This window comes from Notolepis coatsorum (assembly GCF_963971535.1).
Source record: "Notolepis coatsorum genome assembly, chromosome: 17".
NCBI lineage: Eukaryota > Metazoa > Chordata > Actinopteri > Aulopiformes > Paralepididae > Notolepis > Notolepis coatsorum.
The window spans coordinates 22560579-22582653 of NC_140181.1; the positions used below are offsets into that span (position 1 = coordinate 22560579).

General features: G+C 43.6%; 1 protein-coding gene across 1 annotated transcript in view; it reads left to right on the forward strand.

Annotated features, from left to right (window-relative positions):
• Positions 1-321: 321 nt before the first annotated feature.
• Positions 322-22075, forward strand: part of znf341 (zinc finger protein 341) — a gene marked incomplete at both ends in the record, with an annotated part of 36110 nt that continues 14356 nt past the window's right edge. Inside the window, 8 exons of the mRNA XM_084333380.1 lie at positions 322-352; positions 2705-2815; positions 3283-3473; positions 5784-5933; positions 9457-9786; positions 10058-10235; positions 15837-15930; positions 16951-17041. Of these exons, the coding sequence (XP_084189506.1) occupies positions 322-352; positions 2705-2815; positions 3283-3473; positions 5784-5933; positions 9457-9786; positions 10058-10235; positions 15837-15930; positions 16951-17041 (1176 nt within the window). The remainder of the gene's footprint in view (positions 353-2704; positions 2816-3282; positions 3474-5783; positions 5934-9456; positions 9787-10057; positions 10236-15836; positions 15931-16950; positions 17042-22075) is intronic.

Consider the following 22075-nt stretch of genomic DNA (forward strand, 5'->3'; position numbering starts at 1 on the left):
ACCTGGCTATACAACACACTGCAATGCTTTGAGTGAAGTCACACTGTTATTTTATTTTCCTGTCTGGCAGTCTTTTTAATTTTTTAGTTTTTTAGTTTTTATTATGTCTGTTTATTTTTGTTCTGTCTCCTCCTTTTTGTATGTCTGTTCTTGTCTATAGTAAACTGAAAACTGAGAAATAAAGTATTATTAAAGAAAAAAGAAAAAGGTGCAAAATGTATGCACCTAGTATAAACTGACCCTGGATCGGTTGAAGCTTGGAGACGTTGTCATGGAAGTCACACGAATCGAGCGCCTATCCGGCAGAAGAGGAACTCCAAGATGGCGCAGGCAATATTCGAAGTGCTGGAAGGTACGAACAAAATCACCCATAATCGCAACACTATAGCATATTACATGCACACGCTTTATTAGAAACAACGCGAATGTGCCAGCCTTGGGTTTGAGGTGTTGATATGTCCATGCAGTCTGCTGTAAAGACGGAATATTGCTGGTCATAATGATGAGCACAACATGCCAGAGAGGGAGGGAGGCTGGGAGGGGTGTCTCGCATTGTAAATAAACACTAGTAAACGTCCAGCAATAGGTTACAACACAGGTTGTGTGTGTAAACTCGTCCGTAGTGCCGTCTAAATTAGTATGCACTATGCAGTAAGAATAAACTATCAACACCGATCATCTTTTTATACAAAATGAAACGCCAACATCTAGCCTGGTCGCCTGGTCTATAGTTTTTGATTGATTGATTGAACACTTTATTAACAGATTGCAGAATGGGTACAGTACAGCTCAATACACACAATTGTTAAGGGGATGCAGACCAGAGAAAGACTTTCGTCTTGTTTACATCAGGGTCCCCCATTTTTCATCATAACATACACGACATACAGATAGACAGTACTGCTACAACATTTATGACGTACCAGATTTGCAAATACAGTACTGTTTGTGATACAAAAAGAGTCCAGAAAAGAGAGTATCCATTTGATGTAGAAACTGTACATTGGAGGAGGTTGGGTAGGAGGGGTGGGTGGGCACTGGGGGACAAGAAATACTTTTGTAATTAGGACGCTAATAATAAGCTGACTGTACTTTTTATACTAAAGTATGCTCCAGGGAGCGGGAGATTTCAGACACAGGGGCTCCCAGTTATTAATACCGTAATAGGTAGGGATGGGGTGGTTCATCTTTAGATTCTAATTCAGGTATTTTATCTAGAGTGTGCAGTTTACAGTACAAGTACAGTTTCGTCGTCAATTATACTCTCTTCTTTTTTTTGTAGACTTCTTGTATCACAAACAGTACTGTATTTGTAAATCTGGTATGTCATAAATGTATAGATGTAGCACTACGGTCTATCTGTATGTCATTGTTATGATGAATTGAAAATGGGGGACCCTGATGTAAACAAGACGAAAGTCTTTCTCTGGTCTGCATCCCCTTAACAATTGTGTGTATTGAGCTGTACTGTATTGTACCCATTCTGCAACCTGTTAAATAAAGTTTTCATTCATTCATTCATTCATTCATTCATTCATTCATTCATTCATTCATTCGTTTTCTGTGAACTTCTGGGTATTTTGGTGTTGCTGAGCTCACCAGTGCGTTCTTTCTTTTTAAGAATGTATATAGGGCTGGGCGATATGGCCTAAAAAAAATCTCAGATTATTTTTTAAAAAAAATCCGATTTCCGATTTTAATCGATTTTTTTCTCTTGAAAACTAAAAAAGAAAAAGGAAATCATTCAAATAACCTTTGTTTTTATTTGACACAAAAAAGAAATCAAACCAAGATGAATTTCCCTATTGGGATTGAAGTGCAAACCTAACTTTCACCAATCTTCACTTACAATAATATATATATATATATATATATATATATATATATATATATATATATATAAGGTTGCTCTTGATCAAACAAATATGAATGTCCCTATTGGGATTAATAGTGCAATAACTTGCTTTTTCACCAAACTTCACTTAAAACAAATAAAAGGTGCCTCTTGATCATCAAACAAGAATCAATTTCCCTATTGGGATTAATAAAGTGCAAATCTAACTTTCACCAAACATCACTGTTTGTAAAATAAAAAGGCGACTATTCAAATAAAAAAATAAAAATGTAATCGATTTAAATTTTTCAAAATCGTCCTAAATAATTTATTCGAATTAATCGATTAATCGCCCAGCCCTAAATGTACCAAACAGTTAATTTGGCCACACCTGATGTTTTTGCTATGCCTCTGATGGGCTTGTGTTGGTTTTCAGCCTGATGAAGTGACAGCTCTTTGGACCTCATATTGAGAGTGGACAGCAACAGATTACCACACTTGAAAATGATCTCTAGACATTTGATCCGCTCCTTGTAAATGAAATAATGAAGGAATAATAAACACACACATGGCCACGGAACAGCTGAGCAGCCAATTGTCCAATTAAAAGTCATTTAAAAAGGGTGCTGCACATGTATAAATTGTTGTAATTTCTACACTGTTCACCTGATTTGGATGTAAATACCCTCAAATTAAAGCTGGAAGACTGCACTTAAAGCACATTGTTTCATTTAAAATCCATTGTGGCGGTGTACAGAGCCAAAATAGTCCAAATATGTATGGACCTGACTATAGATGCAGTCCATTTACCATTTGCCAGGCTAAACACCAGGGTAGCCTGTACTCATCCCTGCTTCTTTCCTCCGCCAGGCATGGACAACCAGACTGTGTTGGCAGTCCAGTCTTTGTTGGACGGCCAAGGAGGAGTTCCTGACCCAAATAACCAGAGTGTCTCTGGGACACCCACCATCCAGTCCATGGGTACGTTCACTGAATAGATTGATTGATTGATTGATAGACTGATAGGCTGGGCGATTCTTGCTAAAATGTGAATCACAATTTTTCTCTCTAAGAATTGAGATCACAATTCTCTCACACAATTCTTATTTTTTCAATAAAATCATTTATTGCACTCTTTCTTAAACAGACAACATAATAACATATCAAAGTGCTTGACTTAAACTTAAACATAACATATATGAAATGAGATTGCATAGGTCTATGAATCGAGATTGCGATTTCTTTTTCTCGATTAATCGCCCAGCCATAGTTTACTTGCTCGTAGTACTGCTCTTTCTGGCTACTAGGTTGGTTATACTAAAATCTGAGTTTTCTCTGGATAAGAGCATCTGTCTGCTAACTGCCTGAAATGTAGAAGCAAAATGGCTGCCTCTTCACTTCCTTCTTCCTGACCCCCCCCCCCCCCCCCCCCTCCCTCCCCTCCACAGACGATGAGGACGTGTTCCTTTGTGGGAAGTGTAAGAAACAGTTCAACTCTCTGCCAGCTTTTATGACCCATAAGAGGGAGCAGTGCCAGTCTAGCGCCCCCTCACTGTCCACCGTGTCCCTGGCCTCCACCAACGCCTACACCCCGGTCCCCTCCATCAGCTCCGGACCACAGACCCCCGCCAACAGACAGGTCAGGATGGAAGGGGTTTGTTATATTGATGACTGACTGACTGACTGAAGCCAATCACATAGTCTAGAAGTATAGGGTTCATACACTAAGTTATGCAGATAAATACTGCCTTTCATAGTCCAAGCCTACCAGCTCTTTGATCCACCAATCTTCTTTGATTAGTGTGCACACACACACCCTTTTCACACAGACTTTATATTATTTGCATTATACCACATTTTGGATGATCTTTTCCCCCCCCAATCTGCCAGCTTTGGGTTGTCCACACTGAACCTAGCAAGACTGTCTAAGTGTGTGCGTTCAGACAGAATGCTGTGATGCCGTGCTTCCGAGTCGTATAGATGGAGACGCAGCGTGGATAGAATAGACGTAGCGCGTTCTGAAATACATGTAGGTCTCCAAAGGTGCATTCACGCAATTAACAATGACGTGCATAACTCACGATCATTAGTTAAGACCTTCTCTAGGCTTTTGAAAAGATAGGGCAGACCTTGTTGGTAACAGCAGCCAATAGGAGAGGAACCTCCAAATCAAGTATTTTTTTGTGTTTTCTCACGTTGCATATTATTTCAATTAGACATAAAACATGTAGCCTTATTGTTATTATATCATGTGGTCAGTCAGCCTTTTTTCTTTGCGACAACTGAGAGTTAGACTAAGCAATATTCCTGCAGTTTGGTAGTTTTAGTGTTTTCTCACATTGCATGTTATTATTTTTAGACATAAAACATGTAGCCTATTATTATTTGTTTAAATAATTTGATCATGTGCGTGTTTATCAAAGCAAAGCCTTCTCTGCTGGCATAGATTGTCAATTGAATCAGAGAATTATATTTTCTATAATTGAATATAGCCTATATTATCATTGTCACATTCTTTAACCAATCAGATTTTGAGTTTGACACCTTGGGTGTGATCTTTGTCACACTAGAGCCGGCCTAGCCTGTGTTTCTTTTCTTGTTTCTTTTCTACTGTATATCAAGATAATTAGAAAAATATTAAGCATTTTTGAGTTCGGTAAATAAATGCTTTGATTTTTTTTCAAGTGACATGAGAAGCTTTTTTCTCTTTGAGAAGTAAACACATTTTTCGTACATTAAACTAATGATAAATATACCTGCAAGCAGGGATGTGGGGGCCAAGCATAGGCATACCTTTGTAGACATTGGTCTACAGATTATGTGTACCAAGTTACATGCAGATTGGTGAACATCTCTAGGAGTAGCATTTTAAGTGTTTTTCACAGGAAAAGTATGTCATTGAGGGTGGATTTGGCTTGAGCCAAGAAATTCAACAGGACCTCGTTTTTAAAAAAAATTGATGAAGTTGTGCACGGGGTGTAATAGTAATGAATCACTACATGGATGGGGCACGATTCAAACTCTGGACCTAGCTTGACGTCCTGCCAACTGAGCTAAACCTCATCTTCTGAATTGAATGGACCCTGTGGCATCTCAGCCTTCACAGAGTTGCTTCCTCTTGGTTGAGTGAGAGGGGGGTGTCGTCATTTAAATTGGAGATTATCAAATGCTTACTTAACTTAACTATTGCTCGAACTGGGGTCTCTAGGCTATGCACAACCTGAGAGCAAAAAAATCCCTGAAATGGTCTGAAACTGAAATTAACTTGATATGTAAGGTAAAAAATAAAGATAAAATTAAACAGTTTGTGGTGAAATAGCAATATTAAATTTTTTTACCGCAGCCCTCTTGAGAAAGCAGAGTAATGTAATCAGAATAAGAAAGGACTTTATTTGCCAAGTAGTTTTCACATACAAGGAATTTGCTTTGGTCGTTTTCGGTGCAACATTAACGGACAGACGTGGAAATGTAGGGTTTGTGAAATAATATTTTATGATCTTGTATCTTCGTTTGGGGCATTAGTAATCACTTTTGGAAAGTTGTGCTTCGACCAGCTACGACCCTACATTTTCAAACGACTCTAGAGAAAGCTTGTCTTGACTTCATCAGCATACATAAGTTATGCATGTCAAATTTATATAAATATTTTTCATTGTGCGCTATGGCTTTGGATACCTATTTCTGAACACGCTGTGGCTATCCTATCCTACGGCATTCTGTTCAAATCAACAGTGAGCGCCGCCTATTGCTGCCGGTAGAATGGTTGACCGAGATGGTTGCTCCATCTGTACATCTCAACTCCTCTTATTGCTTTATTCCTTATTTGTTTGTTTTATAGTCATGTAGTATTGTCTTTGCTGGACTGTCACATGACCGTAACAATTGCTGTTAACAAGCATTTCTACTGTTTTACAAGAATGTCTATTATTATTTCTGATCCATCCACCAGGTGTCCACCTACATCACAGTGCCTCCTTCCCCCCTGACACACACTCTGGTCCAGGGCAACGTGTTGGTCAGTGACGACGTCCTGATGTCAGCCATCTCTGCCTTCACCTCTATAGACCAGCCCATGGCCCCCATGCAGACTCCTATACAGGTAGGACACGTAAGACACTGGACCACAGCTTGGAGACAGGCAGGATTAAAGGAACACGTAAAACACTGGACCACGGCTTGGAGACGGGCAGGATTAAAGGAACATGCAAACATTTTGGGAAATGCACCTTACTGTATCTTCTCCGGAGTCAGGCGAGATGATAGACACCAATTTCCTCTCTGTGTGTTCAGTAGAAAGCTATCAAGTCAAGTCAAGTCAATGTGATTTATTGTGTAGCACCTTAAAGGAAAACTCCAACATTTTGGGAAATTAGCTTATTTGCCATCTACCCTGGAGTTAGACAAGAAGATGCATACCGTTTTTCTTCGCTGTGCATGCAGTAGGAGTAGGAAGACACGCACCGTTAGCCTAGCTTAGCGTCAGTCACTGGAAGTAGGTTCCGTTCCTCCAACGTCTTCCTACTCCTACTGCATGCACAGAGAAGAAAAAGGTATGTATCTTCTTGTCTAACTCCAGGGTAGATGGCAAATAAGCTAATTTCCCAAAATGTTGGAGTGTTCCTTTAAGTTTGAGTTCTTAATCTCGTTGTACGCAGTATAATGACAATATAGACTATTCTATTCTATCATATTCTGTTCTTTGCAAACATGTATGGAAGCAGACACGGATAAGCTATCCTAGCTGTTGGCCGAAAATACCTCTCCTGGGCCCTCATTCATCAACGTGTTCTACGCACAGATTTGTGCTTAACCTGTGCGTACGATCATTTCTAAGCAAAGAGTGGCATTCATCAATTTCAACTTGAACTTGACTCTGTGCTTATATTTACGCACAGCTCAGAGCACACTTAGCTGACGCCCAGTGGTAGAATATATTATTACAACAAGGAAATGAGCTTCTGTGCATAATAGTTTCAACACTGGCATGTTCTGTATGAACCGTAATTCATTATAGTTCATTGTAAAATAGCAACAGTAGTGTAATTATGGTCAAAAGAAAACCCTATAAATAGCATTTGGAATAATAGATCTTTCTCTCAGAATGAATGCAGCATGGTTTATATAGCGTTATCGCCATTATCGGAATATACGGGGTGTACTGCTCCGCGTAGCTCAACTCGTTATTATTTTGCGCACAGACCGCAGAAACACGGGAACGCTTTGATTATATTTAAAAGGCTTTACGTTAAACGAAACAAGTGGAATTTCGAAGCTGTAAGCAGAATACAAGTCATAGGAACACCCACGATATAGTGTTCTTCCCCCTTTTTACTGTATAAGAAAGAATAAAAAACGCATTGCAATGACACCAGATAGTGGACAGACTATGTATATGATGGGATTCAAGTTCGCGTTTTTGTTGATCATAGGCATGCTGTCAGAGTATGATATCTTAATCAAACATTCTAGAACATTTGTCGTCACAGATCATGTCCTAATAGAACATAGGCTATGGCATGGTCCATCGTGATATTGTGTGGACTGTTATTACTGTACCGGTACCACCCATTGTGACAACAGCCTTGTGAGTCCCGCACACAAACATGATGGGATTCAAGTTCATGTATTGAAAGGCAGGCTACATCATACATGCAGTGAGATTCATTGTTCTTGTATATGCTCTCGTATTATTGTTTATATAGGCTACCCAATACTGACATCAAAATAGATTGTAGTATGCCTCTAGAAATCATATGCAGCAGGTAGAAAATTGACGGAAAATCCATCGCGATTTGGAATAAAATTGAGGAGAACTTTAATCCCTGGGTATTAATCAAACAACACGGGAAAAGGCAGTCATATTCCAGCGCGGTCTTTATTAGTGTTTGCGCTGCCCAGGCAGCAATGGTTAATAGATATCATATCCGACATCACCGTAAGTGTACACGTCTGTCAGCCTGTCTAACGAGTTGAGTTCTAACAAAGAACATATTACATGCTGGTATGCTGATAGAGTAAACTATTATATGAATATGATATGATATAAGGTATACACTGGTCCGTTGCATACACTGGTATGCGCAAGTTACTGTTGCATAATGTAGGCTATGGCTGCTATTATATGTAATCCATATAGGCTACCTAATAGTATATGATTTTTAGAGGCATCTATTTTGTTGTCGGTAATACCTTTTATTTATCCCATAACACGCGTTGTGTCTTCTTGGTTCGACAGCAGTGAACAATCTCCGTGAAGTTTCTCAGAGTTCCGCTCGGGTCAGTCCATTATTTCACATCCCATGGGGGGTGTTTCCTCACTTTCATGACCATATATGGATAATCATGCACGAGCATTGACGGTAGAACAAAGTGGTATTCATCAACACGGAGGAGCATAGGACCTGTGTACGCACGGTTGATGAATCCCGATTTTCCTGTGCGTACACTGATTCTACATTCTGTGCTTACGTGTGGAAATAGAACATATTCTACGCACACGTTGATGAATGAGGGCCCTGGAGTTTTAAGCTAGACAAGCACATTTGCCATGCAGGCAGTGATTACTCTGATGACCCATAGTGGAATCTTTTCCTACCCCCCATTGTTTTCCACGTTACTGAACATTTGAATTTGAACTTCAGCGTGCGGTGTGTTGTGCTTTGATGGTTTCTCTAAATAGCATCGCTCCAAGTGGGCTAGTAAGGCTTGGGTTGTCTAGTCTTGGGCTGGCCTTGATTTTGAAGTGGGAAAACATCATTGAGAGAACTGCTGACACATTATACACATTATGTAAAAAAAAAAATAATAATAAAATAAAGTGGCAGGAATTATAATAGCCTACAGTATCTCTATTAGACTTCCAAGTACCAATATAAATATATATTATATATATATATATTAGGGATGTCCGATATTATCGGCCTACCGATATTATCGGCCGATATCGGCATTAAAATGTGATATCGGAAAATATCGGTATCTGTTTAAAAAAAAAAACTTTTTTTTTTAACATTTCTATAACCTTTATTTACCCAGGCAAGCAAGTAAGAACAAATTCTGATTTGATTTATTGTCAAAAGTATGCATAATGTTGTGTTAATTCCACAACAAGAGATATGTAATGTTAATTACCTGAAATCTTAAATTTTTTGGGGGGGGGGGGGAACCCTGCATATATCGGTATCGGTTGATATCGGTTGATATCGGTTGATATCGGTATCGGAAATTAAGAGTTGGACAATATCGGTATATCGGTTAAAAAGCCAATATCGAGCATCCCTAATATATATATATATCATAAAAATGATGATATTATCGAACACAATCTTCCATACCCAAGAAGATATTATTTGTGACATATTCATAGTATTCTCATGACGTGTTTTGCCAGTGCCACAGCTTATTGGCCACGGTTGTCATTTAATGACAATCGCCTGCTATTTGATTACAATCACCTGTTGTTTGATTACAATCACCTGTTGTTTGATTACAATCACCTATTGTTTGTAATCAATCACCTGTTGTTTGATTACAATCACCTGTTTGAAACCAAGATGTCTGCACTGGAAACAGTCTGGTGTCTCTCTCCTATCTCTAATCTTATGTTACCTCTCTCTCCTCAGAGTAATCTGAGTATGCACACAGCAGGTGTCTCCTACCTCCAGCATCATCACCATCACCACCACCACCACCATCACCAGCAGCAGCAACAGCAGCAGCAGCAACAACAATCCTCCCACCCTCTCCCATCAGGCCAGACCCCAGCACACCCTCTGCCCTCAGGACAGCAGGCCCAACAGCAGCAGCAGCAGCAGCAGCCCTCTCTGTCCTCCCAGGTCCCCTCCAGCCACAGCAACTCTGTGGTCCAGGTCTACAGCACACTGCCCCCTATGGCCGAGGGTGGTGGTGCAGAGATCCACACCCTGAGCCTGCAGCCGTTTCAACCGGTACAGGTGAGAGCGGGGTACCGTACCACGCATCCCGGAACTTCTGGAATATTAGGGAATTCTTTACAAATGGTTTATTGTTTCAACACTGGCAGCTACAGCTAGTGTTCGGCTGGCTCAAATCTACCAACAAACAATAGAGTTGTGAAGGGAGATCTCCTCCTCGCTGCAGAGTTCCAGATATATAGACCTGTGGGCCGTGATGGGTGTCTGTCCCTGCAGAGTGCTTTGTCCAATCCGTGGTGTTCTTCCATCTGAGCTGTCGTGTGGTCCCCAGGTCCCCAGTCAGTGTGTGGAGAGCCAGTCCTTCAACACTCCTCCAGTCTACAGTCCTGGGAAACAGGCCACCAAGACCAAGACCTGCAGTATCACCACCAACCTGACAGAGCTGGGAGAGTTTGAGAAGGTCATCATCCCCAAGAGGCCCAGGAACGGCAAGAAGGACGGAGCCACAGGTCTGGTGGAAAGAGCCTATAAAAGGGTCAAGTGGGCGAAGGAATAGTAACGGTCTGAGGAAAGGGCTTGAAATCAACATTAGACACAATCTTAAAGTTGAAATCAACAATCTTAAAGTTGAAATCAACAATCTTAAAGTTGAAATCAAATCTTGTCTTTTAGTTTCTTTGAAGCATGATGGTTATATGACGGGTTCCCATTTCTTTACACAGGCCTTTTTTTATTTAACACTGCAAGGTCTTTTGAGCTGCAAGGGTTGGGTAGTAGAGGACAGACAAGGGAGCGCTCCATAGTATGGTCTGCTTCTCCACATTCACAGGTGGTGGGGCCGGTCTTGTAGCCCCATCTGACCGGGGCCGTTTTTGATCATCCCGTTCTCGTTCTCAGGCGGTTGAGTGTTTTCCACTGAGCCCATGGTGCTTCTGGGCCAGGAATGTCTTCTTCAGTAGGGGGAAGGTCTTCAGTAGGGGGAAGGTCTTCAGTAGGGGGGAAGGTCTTCAGTAGGGGGAAGGTCTTCAGTAGGGGGGAAGGTCTTCAGTAGGGGGGAATGTCTTCAGTAGGGGGGAAGGTCTTCAGTAGGGGGCAAGGTCTTCAGTAGGGGGGAAGGTCTTCAGTAGGGGGGAAGGTCTTCAGTAGGGGGGAAGGTCTTCAGTAGGGGGGAAGGTCTTCAGTAAGGGGGAAGGTCTTCAGTAGGGGGAAGGTCTTCAGTAGGGGGAAGGTCTTCAGTAAGAGGATGGGCGTCAGTAGGGGGAATGTCTTCAGTAGGGGGAAGGTCTTCAGTAAGAGGAAGATCTTCAGTAGGGGGGAAGGTCTTCAGTAGGGGGAAGGTCTTCAGTAGGGGGAAGGTCTTCAGTAGGGGGGAAGGTCTTCAGTAGGGGGGAATGTCTTCAGTAAGGGGGAATGTCTTCAGTAGGGGGGAGGTCTTCAGTAGGGGGAAGGTCTTCAGTAAGAGGAAGATCTTCAGTAGGGGGAAGGTCTTCAGTAGGGGGAAGGTCTTCAGTAGGGGGGAAGGTCTTCAGTAGGGGGAAGGTCTTCAGTAGGGGGAAGGTCTTCAGTAAGGGGAAGGTCTTCAGTAGGGGGAAGGTCTTCAGTAGGGGGAAGGTCTTCAGTAGGGGGAAGGTCTTCAGTACGGGGAAGGGCTTCAGTAGGGGGGAAGGGCTTCAGTAGGGGGAAGGTCTTCAGTAGGGGGAAGGTCTTCAGTAGGGGGGAATGTCTTCAGTAGGGGGAAGGTCTTCAGTAGGGGGGAATGTCTTCAGTAGGGGGAAGGTCTTCAGTAGGGGGAAGGTCTTCAGTAGGGGGAAGGGCTTCAGTAGGGGGAAGGTCTTCAGTAGGGGGGAAGGTCTTCAGTAGGGGGGAAGGTCTTCAGTAGGGGGAAGGTCTTCAGTAGGGGGAAGGTCTTCAGTAAGGGGGAAGGGCTTCAGTAGGGGGAAGGTCTTCAGTAGGGGGGAAGGTCTTCAGTAGGGGGGAAGGTCTTCAGTAGGGGGAAGGTCTTCAGTAGGGGGAAGGTCTTCAGTAGGGGGGAAGGTCTTCAGTAGGGGGAAGGTCTTCAGTAGGGGGGAAGGGCTTCAGTAGGGGGAAGGTCTTCAGTAGGGGGAAGGTCTTCAGTAGGGGGGAATGTCTTCAGTAGGGGGAAGGTCTTCAGTAGGGGGGAATGTCTTCAGTAGGGGGAAGGTCTTCAGTAGGGGGAAGGTCTTCAGTAGGGGGAAGGGCTTCAGTAGGGGGAAGGTCTTCAGTAGGGGGGAAGGTCTTCAGTAGGGGGGAAGGTCTTCAGTAGGGGGAAGGTCTTCAGTAGGGGGAAGGTCTTCAGTAGGGGGGAAGGTCTTCAGTAGGGGGAAGGTCTTCAGTAGGGGGGAAGGTCTTCAGTAGGGGGAAGGTCTTCAGTAGGGGGAAGGTCTTCAGTAGGGGGAAGGTCTTCAGTAGGGGGAAGGGCTTCAGTAGGGGGAAGGGCTTCAGTAGGGGGGAAGGTCTTCAGTAGGGGGAAGGTCTTCAGTAGGGGGAAGGTCTTCAGTAAGGGGAAGGTCTTCAGTAGGGGGAAGGTCTTCAGTAAGGGGGGAAGGTCTTCAGTAGGGGGAAGGTCTTCAGTAGGGGGAAGGTCTTCAGTAGGGGGAAGGTCTTCAGTAGGGGGAAGGTCTTCAGTAGGGGGAAGGTCTTCAGTAGGGGGAAGGTCTTCAGTACGGGGAAGGGCTTCAGTAGGGGGAAGGTCTTCAGTAGGGGGGAATGTCTTCAGTAAGGGGGAAGGTCTTCAGTAGGGGGGAAGGTCTTCAGTAGGGGGAAGGTCTTCAGTAGGGGGGAATGTCTTCAGTAGGGGGAAGGTCTTCAGTAGGGGGAAGGTCTTCAGTAGGGGGGAAGGTCTTCAGTAGGGGGAAGGTCTTCAGTAGGGGGAAGGTCTTCAGTAGGGGGGAAGGTCTTCAGTAGGGGGGAAGGGCTTCAGTAGGGGGAAGGTCTTCAGTAGGGGGAATGTCTTCAGTAGGGGGAAGGTCTTCAGTAGGGGGAAGGGCTTCAGTAGGGGGGAAGGTCTTCAGTAGGGGGAAGGTCTTCAGTAGGGGGAAGGTCTTCAGTAGGGGGAATGTCTTCAGTAGGGGGGAAGGTCTTCAGTAGGGGGAAGGTCTTCAGTAGGGGGGAAGGTCTTCAGTAGGGGGAAGGTCTTCAGTAGGGGGAAGGTCTTCAGTAGGGGGGAATGTCTTCAGTAGGGGGGAAGGTCTTCAGTAGGGGGGAAGGTCTTCAGTAGGGGGGAAGGTCTTCAGTAAGGGGGAAGGTCTTCAGTAGGGGGAAGGGCTTCAGTAAGGGGAAGGTCTTCAGTAGGGGGGAAGGTCTTCAGTAGGGGGAAGGTCTTCAGTAGGGGGACGGTCTTCAGTAGGGGGGAAGGTCTTCAGTAGGGGGAAGGTCTTCAGTAGGGGGGAAGGTCTTCAGTAGGGGGACGGTCTTCAGTAGGGGGGAAGGTCTTCAGTAGGGGGACGGTCTTCAGTAGGGGGGAAGGGCGTCAGTAGGGGGAAGGTCTTCAGTAGGGGGAAGGTCTTCAGTAGGGGGAAGGTCTTCAGTAAGGGGGAATCTACGAATTGTACAGAAGACTTTGAAGCCGAGCTGAAAGACAACAATGAGACAACGTTTGTCAGAGGGAAGCAACAGTTGTGATTGGAGGATCAAGAAAAGAGGGCGGAGTTTGAGATAGGTAAATTATGTGAAATTCTGAATCCACTTGCCATTGTGACCCGGCTGATCAAAAGGTTGTGTGGCCTGGTCTGACTTAGCTGGTTAGTTGCTGTTGACTCAACAATCAACTATTTATAATCAATGACATAATATAGTGTTGTTGCTTAGTAGTTTATTTCCTGGAATAATTTCTCCAGGAATCCATTAACACTTGGAGTGCCAGCAGGGGGGGCCAGAAACAGCGCTTGAGTGCCAGCGCTGTAGTCAATGGGAGGGCGAGCACATTTGCGAACGCTTATCAATGACTTGTTTGCAGTCAACATTGTCGAAACGGATAGTTTTTTAATCGTTACATTTCCGTTTTATACCATTTTGAAAAACGCGCTCGTTTTTTGAAACTTCCAGGGAAAAAAAATGATTCTGCAGGAATCGCGCTTTACTGGAATACACAAAACACGTTGTCATTTTTCGGCCTATTTATGAATCGTTTTCAAATAAACCCTAGATTATCCATAGTATATGTGTACTTATGCACGCTAGAGAAGCGGGCTGAAAAATCGATTATCTTATTTCCTGATCAGCACACACACACTCACAGCCACACACACACATATGGGACACGCTGAGATATAGGTGAAAAGAGCTCTGATTATCCAAAGACTGGTAAAATAGATTCCTTACCTCAGATCAGATGTTCTCCAAAAAGATGATTCCAATTTCTGATCGTCATTCCAAATATCGATCGCATTTATTGATCCAACGCTGGGTACTGGAAACACATATTCCACGCTGTTCTGGGCTCGGCAATGAATGGGATCGTCTCCGGTTACATGCCTGACAAGTAAAATGTGGATTCCGGATTATTCTTTTCCCATCCATATCATTCGGTCCAATCCAATTGGTGCAATACCATCCGGAGAGACGATAGGGGGCGGTATTTTCCCTGTTTGAGCTCAGATAGATCCCCACTGGTAACGTGAGGCTAGATTGATGAAAAATTTAATGAAATCGATAATAAAAAAAAATAACGATTAAATAACGAGATTTCTTGGCACTCAACACATTGCATGAACTAACAAGATTCTCGTGGCTGGCACTCAAAGTGTTAAAGGACGGGATTGTTTTTAAACCCCTGTCCTATTTAAACATTGTCTGGCATGATGTTGACTAGTACTGAACCCAGGTCCCATTTAAACATTGTCTGGCATGACGTTAACTAGTACAGGCCATAATCTCACTGATCGCTGTAGTATTGAGAAACCTAGCACTGTGCTCCATCCTCTCACCAGACTGTAATACAATCCAAAGGGGGGAAGTGTTTCAAAACAATGATACATGTCATTTTCCAAAACAGGAAACTTCTACTTCACATGTTCTACTGAGGAATCGGTTGTAAACCGTACATCATATATATCGATAGTTAAAGTTAAGTTAGGAAAACAAACTGTCCTTTTTAACTCATTCAACGCCAATCACGGAAAAAGTCGGGTTAACTCGCCAACCGCTCAGCGCCAATCACGAGAAAAGTCGGGTTTTAATCGTTATTTCTTTTATTAGCTATATCCATTCATTTTCATCCATCCAGCCTGATGTTATCATTGGGTTATGGGTCTGAGCTCGCAAAAGGGCAAATACCGCCGCCTACGCCTTCCAGCAGGTATTGCACTCTATTAGAAATGGTGTAGTTTCTTTTCAGGGCCGATCTAACGGGCGGGCGGGGTTTAAATACTCAGACGAGGCAGGCCTTTACAACGACGGCATGGTACATTAACCCGCCCGCCCGTTCATGTGTAATGCTTGGTAATGTGGGACGGACCTCCACGAGCAGTATTTGGAATGGCGATCAGATAATTGGATTATTTCTTTTGCATTACATCAGATACCAGGTAAGGACCCTATATATAAAATCTTGCGTTGATCTGATATTTCTTTCTACCGCGATCACGGCTGTCTGTGTGTGGCTGTGTGCCGTTGGGTGCAGGAGAGGACTAGGGGAGCCTTGTGCTACGAGGGCCATTTCATTCTTGCATGAGGAAGGATAATAATGATAATCTAGCGTTGATTTCAGGAAGATTCGATAATCAGGCGAAAAATGACCGTGTTTAGTGTATTCCAAGGGCTATTATCGCGTCTTTTCCTGGGATTGCTAAAAATCACAAACTATTCATATTCAAAACGGTATAAAACAGAAATGTACAGATGAAAAAACAATCCGTTTTGTACATGTTGACTGGAAGCAACTCACTGACAATCGACGAGTGTATTAGACCCATAGCTATAATATAAGATATATTTTAAGCACTCGCAAATCTCGCAGTCCCCCCATTGATTAAAGCAATGGCGTAATAGCACCCTCTGGCGCATTAAGCGATGACGCAGAATGAGTTAATGGTTACCATTATGGGATGGAAGTGATTTTAAAGCTGATGTTATTGATCTTCTCTCTGCAGCGGAACAGGTGAAAGGAAAGGGGCCAAAGTTAAAGTGTAACTTCTGTGACAAAATCTTCTCTAAGAACTTTGATCTGCAGCAGCACATCAGAAGGTGAGCCAACCTTTCCTTTCTGTTTTGCATTGTTTTAGTTTTACCCGCCACATTAAGTTGCAGGGGCTGAAAACCACATTGTAACGTAGACTGAAATGCAGAAGAACCAAGGTATCCCACATGGCAGTCATGTGATAGTTCTAAGACCCGCCCACTTCCTATGGTCTCTTCTACAGGGGGTTTCTCAAAGTAGCTGGTTAATACTACTTATTCAATCGGTGACATTTGGCAAGAGCGACAAGGCACTTCACCAAAAATCTATGCTGATTTATTTTTGCCCATATTCTCACACACATCCAACAACTCTAAACAGGGTTACCATGGAAACTATTCAAGATTACAATATAAAAAAAAAATTGTCCTCAAAGATTAAGTTAAAACGTTACCTTTATTGGCTGTAACAGTAAAATAATTAAATAATCTATCCCTCCATCAAAGATTATGAACCTACACAATATGATATGGCTGTAATTATTGATAGTTTGAGCTGCAATGGGGGAAGACCACAGTGGAACCTCAGTCCACAGGTCTGTTGGTGGTATAATCTGTAATTCATATCACAGTATATTATCACATTTAACAAATATTACATTTATCTACCATGTTTGCCCTCTGTCAAGATGTTTGTAATGTTTGTCAACATGTTTCTGATATTTGTCTGTCATCATGTTTGTAATGTTTGTCTGTCAACATGTTTGTGATGTTTGTCAACATGTTTGTGATGTTCCTCAACGTGTTTGTCAACATGTGATTGGTTGTTGCTCATTCAGTTGATTTAAAGGGGCACAAAATTAAACGGCCTATGCACTGGAGGAATGCAATTAACCTAACCTACTGTACCGATATGGACAAAACCAGGTTCAGATTCATAATGTGGGTATATTTTGGGTATATCACCCAGCCCTTGTGCAGAGTCAGACGAGGCTCTGCAACACAAGAGATGCCGTGATGTTACTGTTGATGGTTAGCCTTGAACTGGAAGTCATTTCAGATAATGTCCATGTTCCCCTCTTGTTACAGCCATACAGGAGAGAAGCCATTCCAGTGCATAGTATGCGGCCGGGCCTTTGCCCAGAAGTCCAACGTAAAGAAGCATATGCAAACGCACAAGGTTTGGAACAGTTTATCACATACAGTATTAAATTACCACAGGAAGACTAACGCTGTAGTCTTTATTGCCGCTGCCTGGTAGGGACCATGTTAATCTTCTGTCTATTGTTATGGACCAATAGGAAGATCATCTTTAGCTGCGACCAGCAGCTCTATAGGTCATTCTGTCGGTCGGCCCGTCCACAAAATATTCCCCATCCTCTAGCGGCCACAGGTTTCGCCCTAGGAGGCTTAGAGACTATTGCAAATTTGCGCCTGTTTATGATCAGGAGGTGGGACGTGTGATTATTTCAAAATTGACAATCATATTTTATTTAATGGAGATTTTATTTATGTTACTGAGTTGAGTACAGAATGGGCCAGTGACACAATTTAGAGGAGTGAAAAATCTAATTTGGATGTAACATTACATGGAAATTATATTTGTGTCTGTTTTTGTCATATTTGTACATATCAGCACAGTACTGTACATCCAGTTACATGACCTGACAAACACGTATTTCACACCACAATGGGTCTCATTCACCAACATTTCCCAAAGACTTCTCTTAGGGCAACCATCTTGGAACCGACTGAGACAGAATCGCCGACAAGTACACCCTGATACACCAACGTGTGGGGAAGCTGTCTTAAGTGGCCCAAACAATCCCAGCTGGGATGCCGGCAATGAGGAATGTCACTCATTGACAAACATTAACGCTCATTCCCGTCTAGGTCATTTGCATACAGACACGCCTCCGATAGCTCCTTATAAGCCAGCCAATAGGGCCGTGTGCAAATGGAATCGCAAAAAGTATGTCACCAAAACGAGTTTGAGATAGAGGAAGTGGAAGCGCACCTGCTCCAGCTCATTATAATGCAACTGATGATGCAGCCGTGCACGCAATGGTGGAAATAGTGGCCGATATAGGTAGCGGAAGCGCTTTGCGACCGATCAAAATGAGATTAGATTAATGTAGTGTCATCATATATACGTACAGCTTGCAGCGCGCGCACGCACACACGCATGCACGCACACACGCATGCACGCACGCGCTAGTGCTGTATAGTCTACATGCGTAATGAATGAACGGAGTATAGGCTTATGTTATTCTAATGACTTGTTTTATTAGGAGATCACAGATACTGCGCTGCCATAGTAGTACAGTCCACCATGCAGTCCGCTCATGGTACGCCTGACTCCGGCGGCCTTAATGTGTACTGTACTTACTGTACGTATAGGGCAGAGCATATAGTATCTACTAAATCCTAATGAAACAAGTAATTAGAATAATATAAGCCTACTGTTCATTCATTAGACACGTAGGCTATACAGTGTGTGTGGCGCAACAAGACTTATGGAACATTAATGCAGTCTCACTATAGATATATCCACGTGATTAGCTTTAGTTCTTATTTATTTATCCACTGTCATTTGCAGTGTTGGTGTAGTAGGCTACATAGTGTATTTCAATATCTGTTTTATTGATTAATGATATATTTGAAACAATGCAGGTTATAGCTATATAAAACGACAAATGTCTGTCCCATTGTACCAATCAATGGGATATATTACATGTTGGCTATAACCTGCATTCTTTCTAATGTATAATGAATCAAAACAGATATTTAACAAATAAGAAATACAAATGCCACAGAAGGCATTAAATAATTATTATTTTCAAGAATTTCACAATAATTGCATAATTGTGTTTGAATATCTGAGTACCGTACTTTTCGCACTATAAGCCGCACCTGACTATAAGCCGCAGCAGCTAAATTGAACGATGTGTACATATATAAGCCGCACTGGACTATAAGCCGCAGGTGTTTTAATGTTTAATTACCTATGTAATTAGCATTGGGACACAATACTGTCGGACAAATAACAAGAATTAACTCATTTACAAGTTGTATTAAGTTTAGCAAATAAGGGAACAGATAAATAACATTTCAATGCAGTCAAAAAAGCAATATTTATTTTTACATTTTCGGGTTTGGTCACGTCGAGTCACATATAAGCCGCACCGTTATATAAGCCGCAGGGTCGAAAAATGGGGGGAAAAGCCGCGGCTTATAGTCCGAAAAGTACGGTAATTAAGTAATTATACATTTGTCCAAAATAGCTGGTTCAGATATGGTTAATCCACCTGCCCTGTGATCAGATGAATCCATATTATTTATTTTTCCGACATCAAATGCGTAATTTTTTATTGTACAAATATTGTCATATTTATTTAAATTATGATTAATTAATTCCAAGGAGGCCTGTAGAGTTGACATGAAGGAATCACTATGATTCCTCCCAAATAAAGCCCTTAACACATTCTGCGCCACGCAGTATGCCCATCTACTTTTTCTCCCATTTTTCTATTTTTCTCCTATCCCAATTTCATATCGTCCAATTCTACCCTCCCCTGTCTCGAACGCTGTTAGGCCATGCCTCCCACTGGTCGGCTGCAATGTGGACGAAGCCTTGCATCACGTGTCCCCTCCGGTACTCGAGGAGGCAGCCATCGCATCTTTTCACCTGTACAGCGCGATCTCTCAGCGGCGGGGGTCTGCGTGGGAGGGACACGCCGCCCCGTTGCTTCCTGATTCTGCTGCGCAGGCGCACCAACCGACCTGTAGGAGTCGCTGTCCACAATGTCCGATCCCCACCCACCAGCTTCCCACCCCCTAATACTGCCAATTGTATTAGTATGAATGACCAGCCAAGCTGGTAGCAATGCCGAGAGCTGGGCTCGAACCCAGCATCTCCTGCATTAGTGGCGAGCGCCTTGCCCACTGCGCCACTTAGCCGCAGTATGCCCATCTTATACCACTCTCTGCCAGTGATGTAACCCTATGGAGTGGCTCACCTTCTTTGCAGGGCTATAACTTTTTTAATATTATAGCTATATCGACATTACTATGGCCCATTCAACATCAGGTATCTATCGTTCCGGATGTGGGAACGTTATATTCTTCCGTTCATACATTGTCGTGTTAGTACTGTCGTGAATATAAGTATGTTTTTAGAGTGTATAGCAGTAATTCATAGAACGCGCGTTATAGGCCTTGACGCGTATTATACATAATCGATTGGCGTTTTGTTCCTATACACGCTATATTAAAAAATTCAAATGCATATGATCGCTATACATTATGCTCCATCATGCGTGAAGGAAAGGGGGGGGGGGGGGGGGGGGCGTTTATGATTCCTTGATTGTCACTAACGGCTTTCTTTAGTACGACACCATACGTTGATCGGATAGATTGCAATGAAATAAATGGACAATCGAGCTGGAATTAACGTTAGATTCCTCTTACCTCTGGCCGATGCGTCTGGAGATTTTTTTTTTCAATTATTTGATGTCGATCTGCTAGATCCATTTTCCGTTTGTATGACGCAATAAACGCCGAAAGCATATTGATTCTTGCGTCTTGAAAGCGATCCCATGCACTCAAGTGTGTATCTTAATCCACATTACAAGATATCTCTGCCGGAGGATTTTCCCTGATGCACAGAGCGCCACATCCGGTTTAGAGTGGAGTGCAACTCGCCCGAAATCCACCAGGCGGTGGTATTGAGGCGTTGAAATATCAGACAGGGCCCAGGGTCCCGGAGCCTTCCTGGATCAATTATGAATGCCAATAGCGACACAGATAACATTAATGTCTACACGGAAACAGTGCTGGACTATGTTTGTACTATGGTGGAAGAAACAATCCCCACTACCAAAATGAGAGTTTACCCAAATCAAAAACCCTGGGTAGACAAATCCGTCCGTGAAGCTCTGAGAGAGCGCACCAAAGCATACAACGACGGCCTAGTGGCAGGCAACATGAATGACCACAAGGTGGCGCGATACAACGTAAGGAGGACAGTGTCAGAGGCCAAACGGCGCTACAGGGATAAAATTGAACTCCAGTTTGAACAAGCTGACTCTAGAGCTATGTGGCAGGGGCTCAAAACGATGACGGACTACAAATGACTCCTTAGCAAATGACCTCAATACCTTCTATGCGAGGTTTGATGCTGGTAATAACAACACCAGCTCACAAGCCACGGCAATGGGGGGGGGGGGTCGGCTGCTGATGGAGGCGCAGTGTTCAGGGTAACAGAGCATGAGGTGAGGCGGACCTTTAAAAAAGTGAATATCAGGAAGGCAGCAGGTCCGGACGGCATCCCCGGCCGCGTCCTAAAAGTCTGTGCCGACCAACTGGCCCCAGTATTCACTGACATATTTAACCTGTCCTTAGAACAGGCTGTCATCCCCACCTGCCTGAAGAAGTCCACTATTATCCCTGTACCCAAAAAATCCAAGCCTGCTTGCCTCAACGACTACCGCCCTGTAGCTCTCACCTCCATAGCCATGAAGTGCTTTGAGAAGCTAGTAAAGGGCTACATCTGCTCCTCCCTCCCCATCAACATGGACCCCCTGCAATTTGCATACCGCCCCAACAGGTCCACGGAGGACGCCATAGCCCATGTGCTGCACACAGCAGCATCACACCTGGACAAGAGGCAGGGGAACTATGTGAGAATGCTATTCATCGACTACAGCTCGGCATTCAATACCATAGTCCCCTCCATACTCATAGCCAAGCTCAGGGACCTGGGCTTGAACTATGACCTCTGCCAGTGGGTCTTGGACTTCCTGACTGGCAGACCCCAGGTGGTGAGAGCAGGCAACTGCACCTCCTCATCCATCACCCTCAACATAGGGGCCCCCCAGGGCTGTGTTCTGAGTCCCCTCCTCTACTCCCTGTACACACACGACTGTGTGGCTCAGCGGAGTAGCAATACAATCATCAAATTTGCTGACGACACAGTGGTGGTGGGCCTGATCTCTGCCAACGACGAGAGGGCCTACCTGGAAGAGGTCAAGGTCCTGGCGGGATGGTGCCAGGAAAACAGCCTCTCCCTGAACGTCAGCAAAACAAAGGAGATGATTGTGGACTTCAGGAGGTCGGGGGTCAAGGACTACAGCCCCCTCAGCATCGACGGGGCACCGGTTGAGAGAGTCAACAGCTTTAAGTACCTCGGAGCCTACATATCCGAGGACTTGAC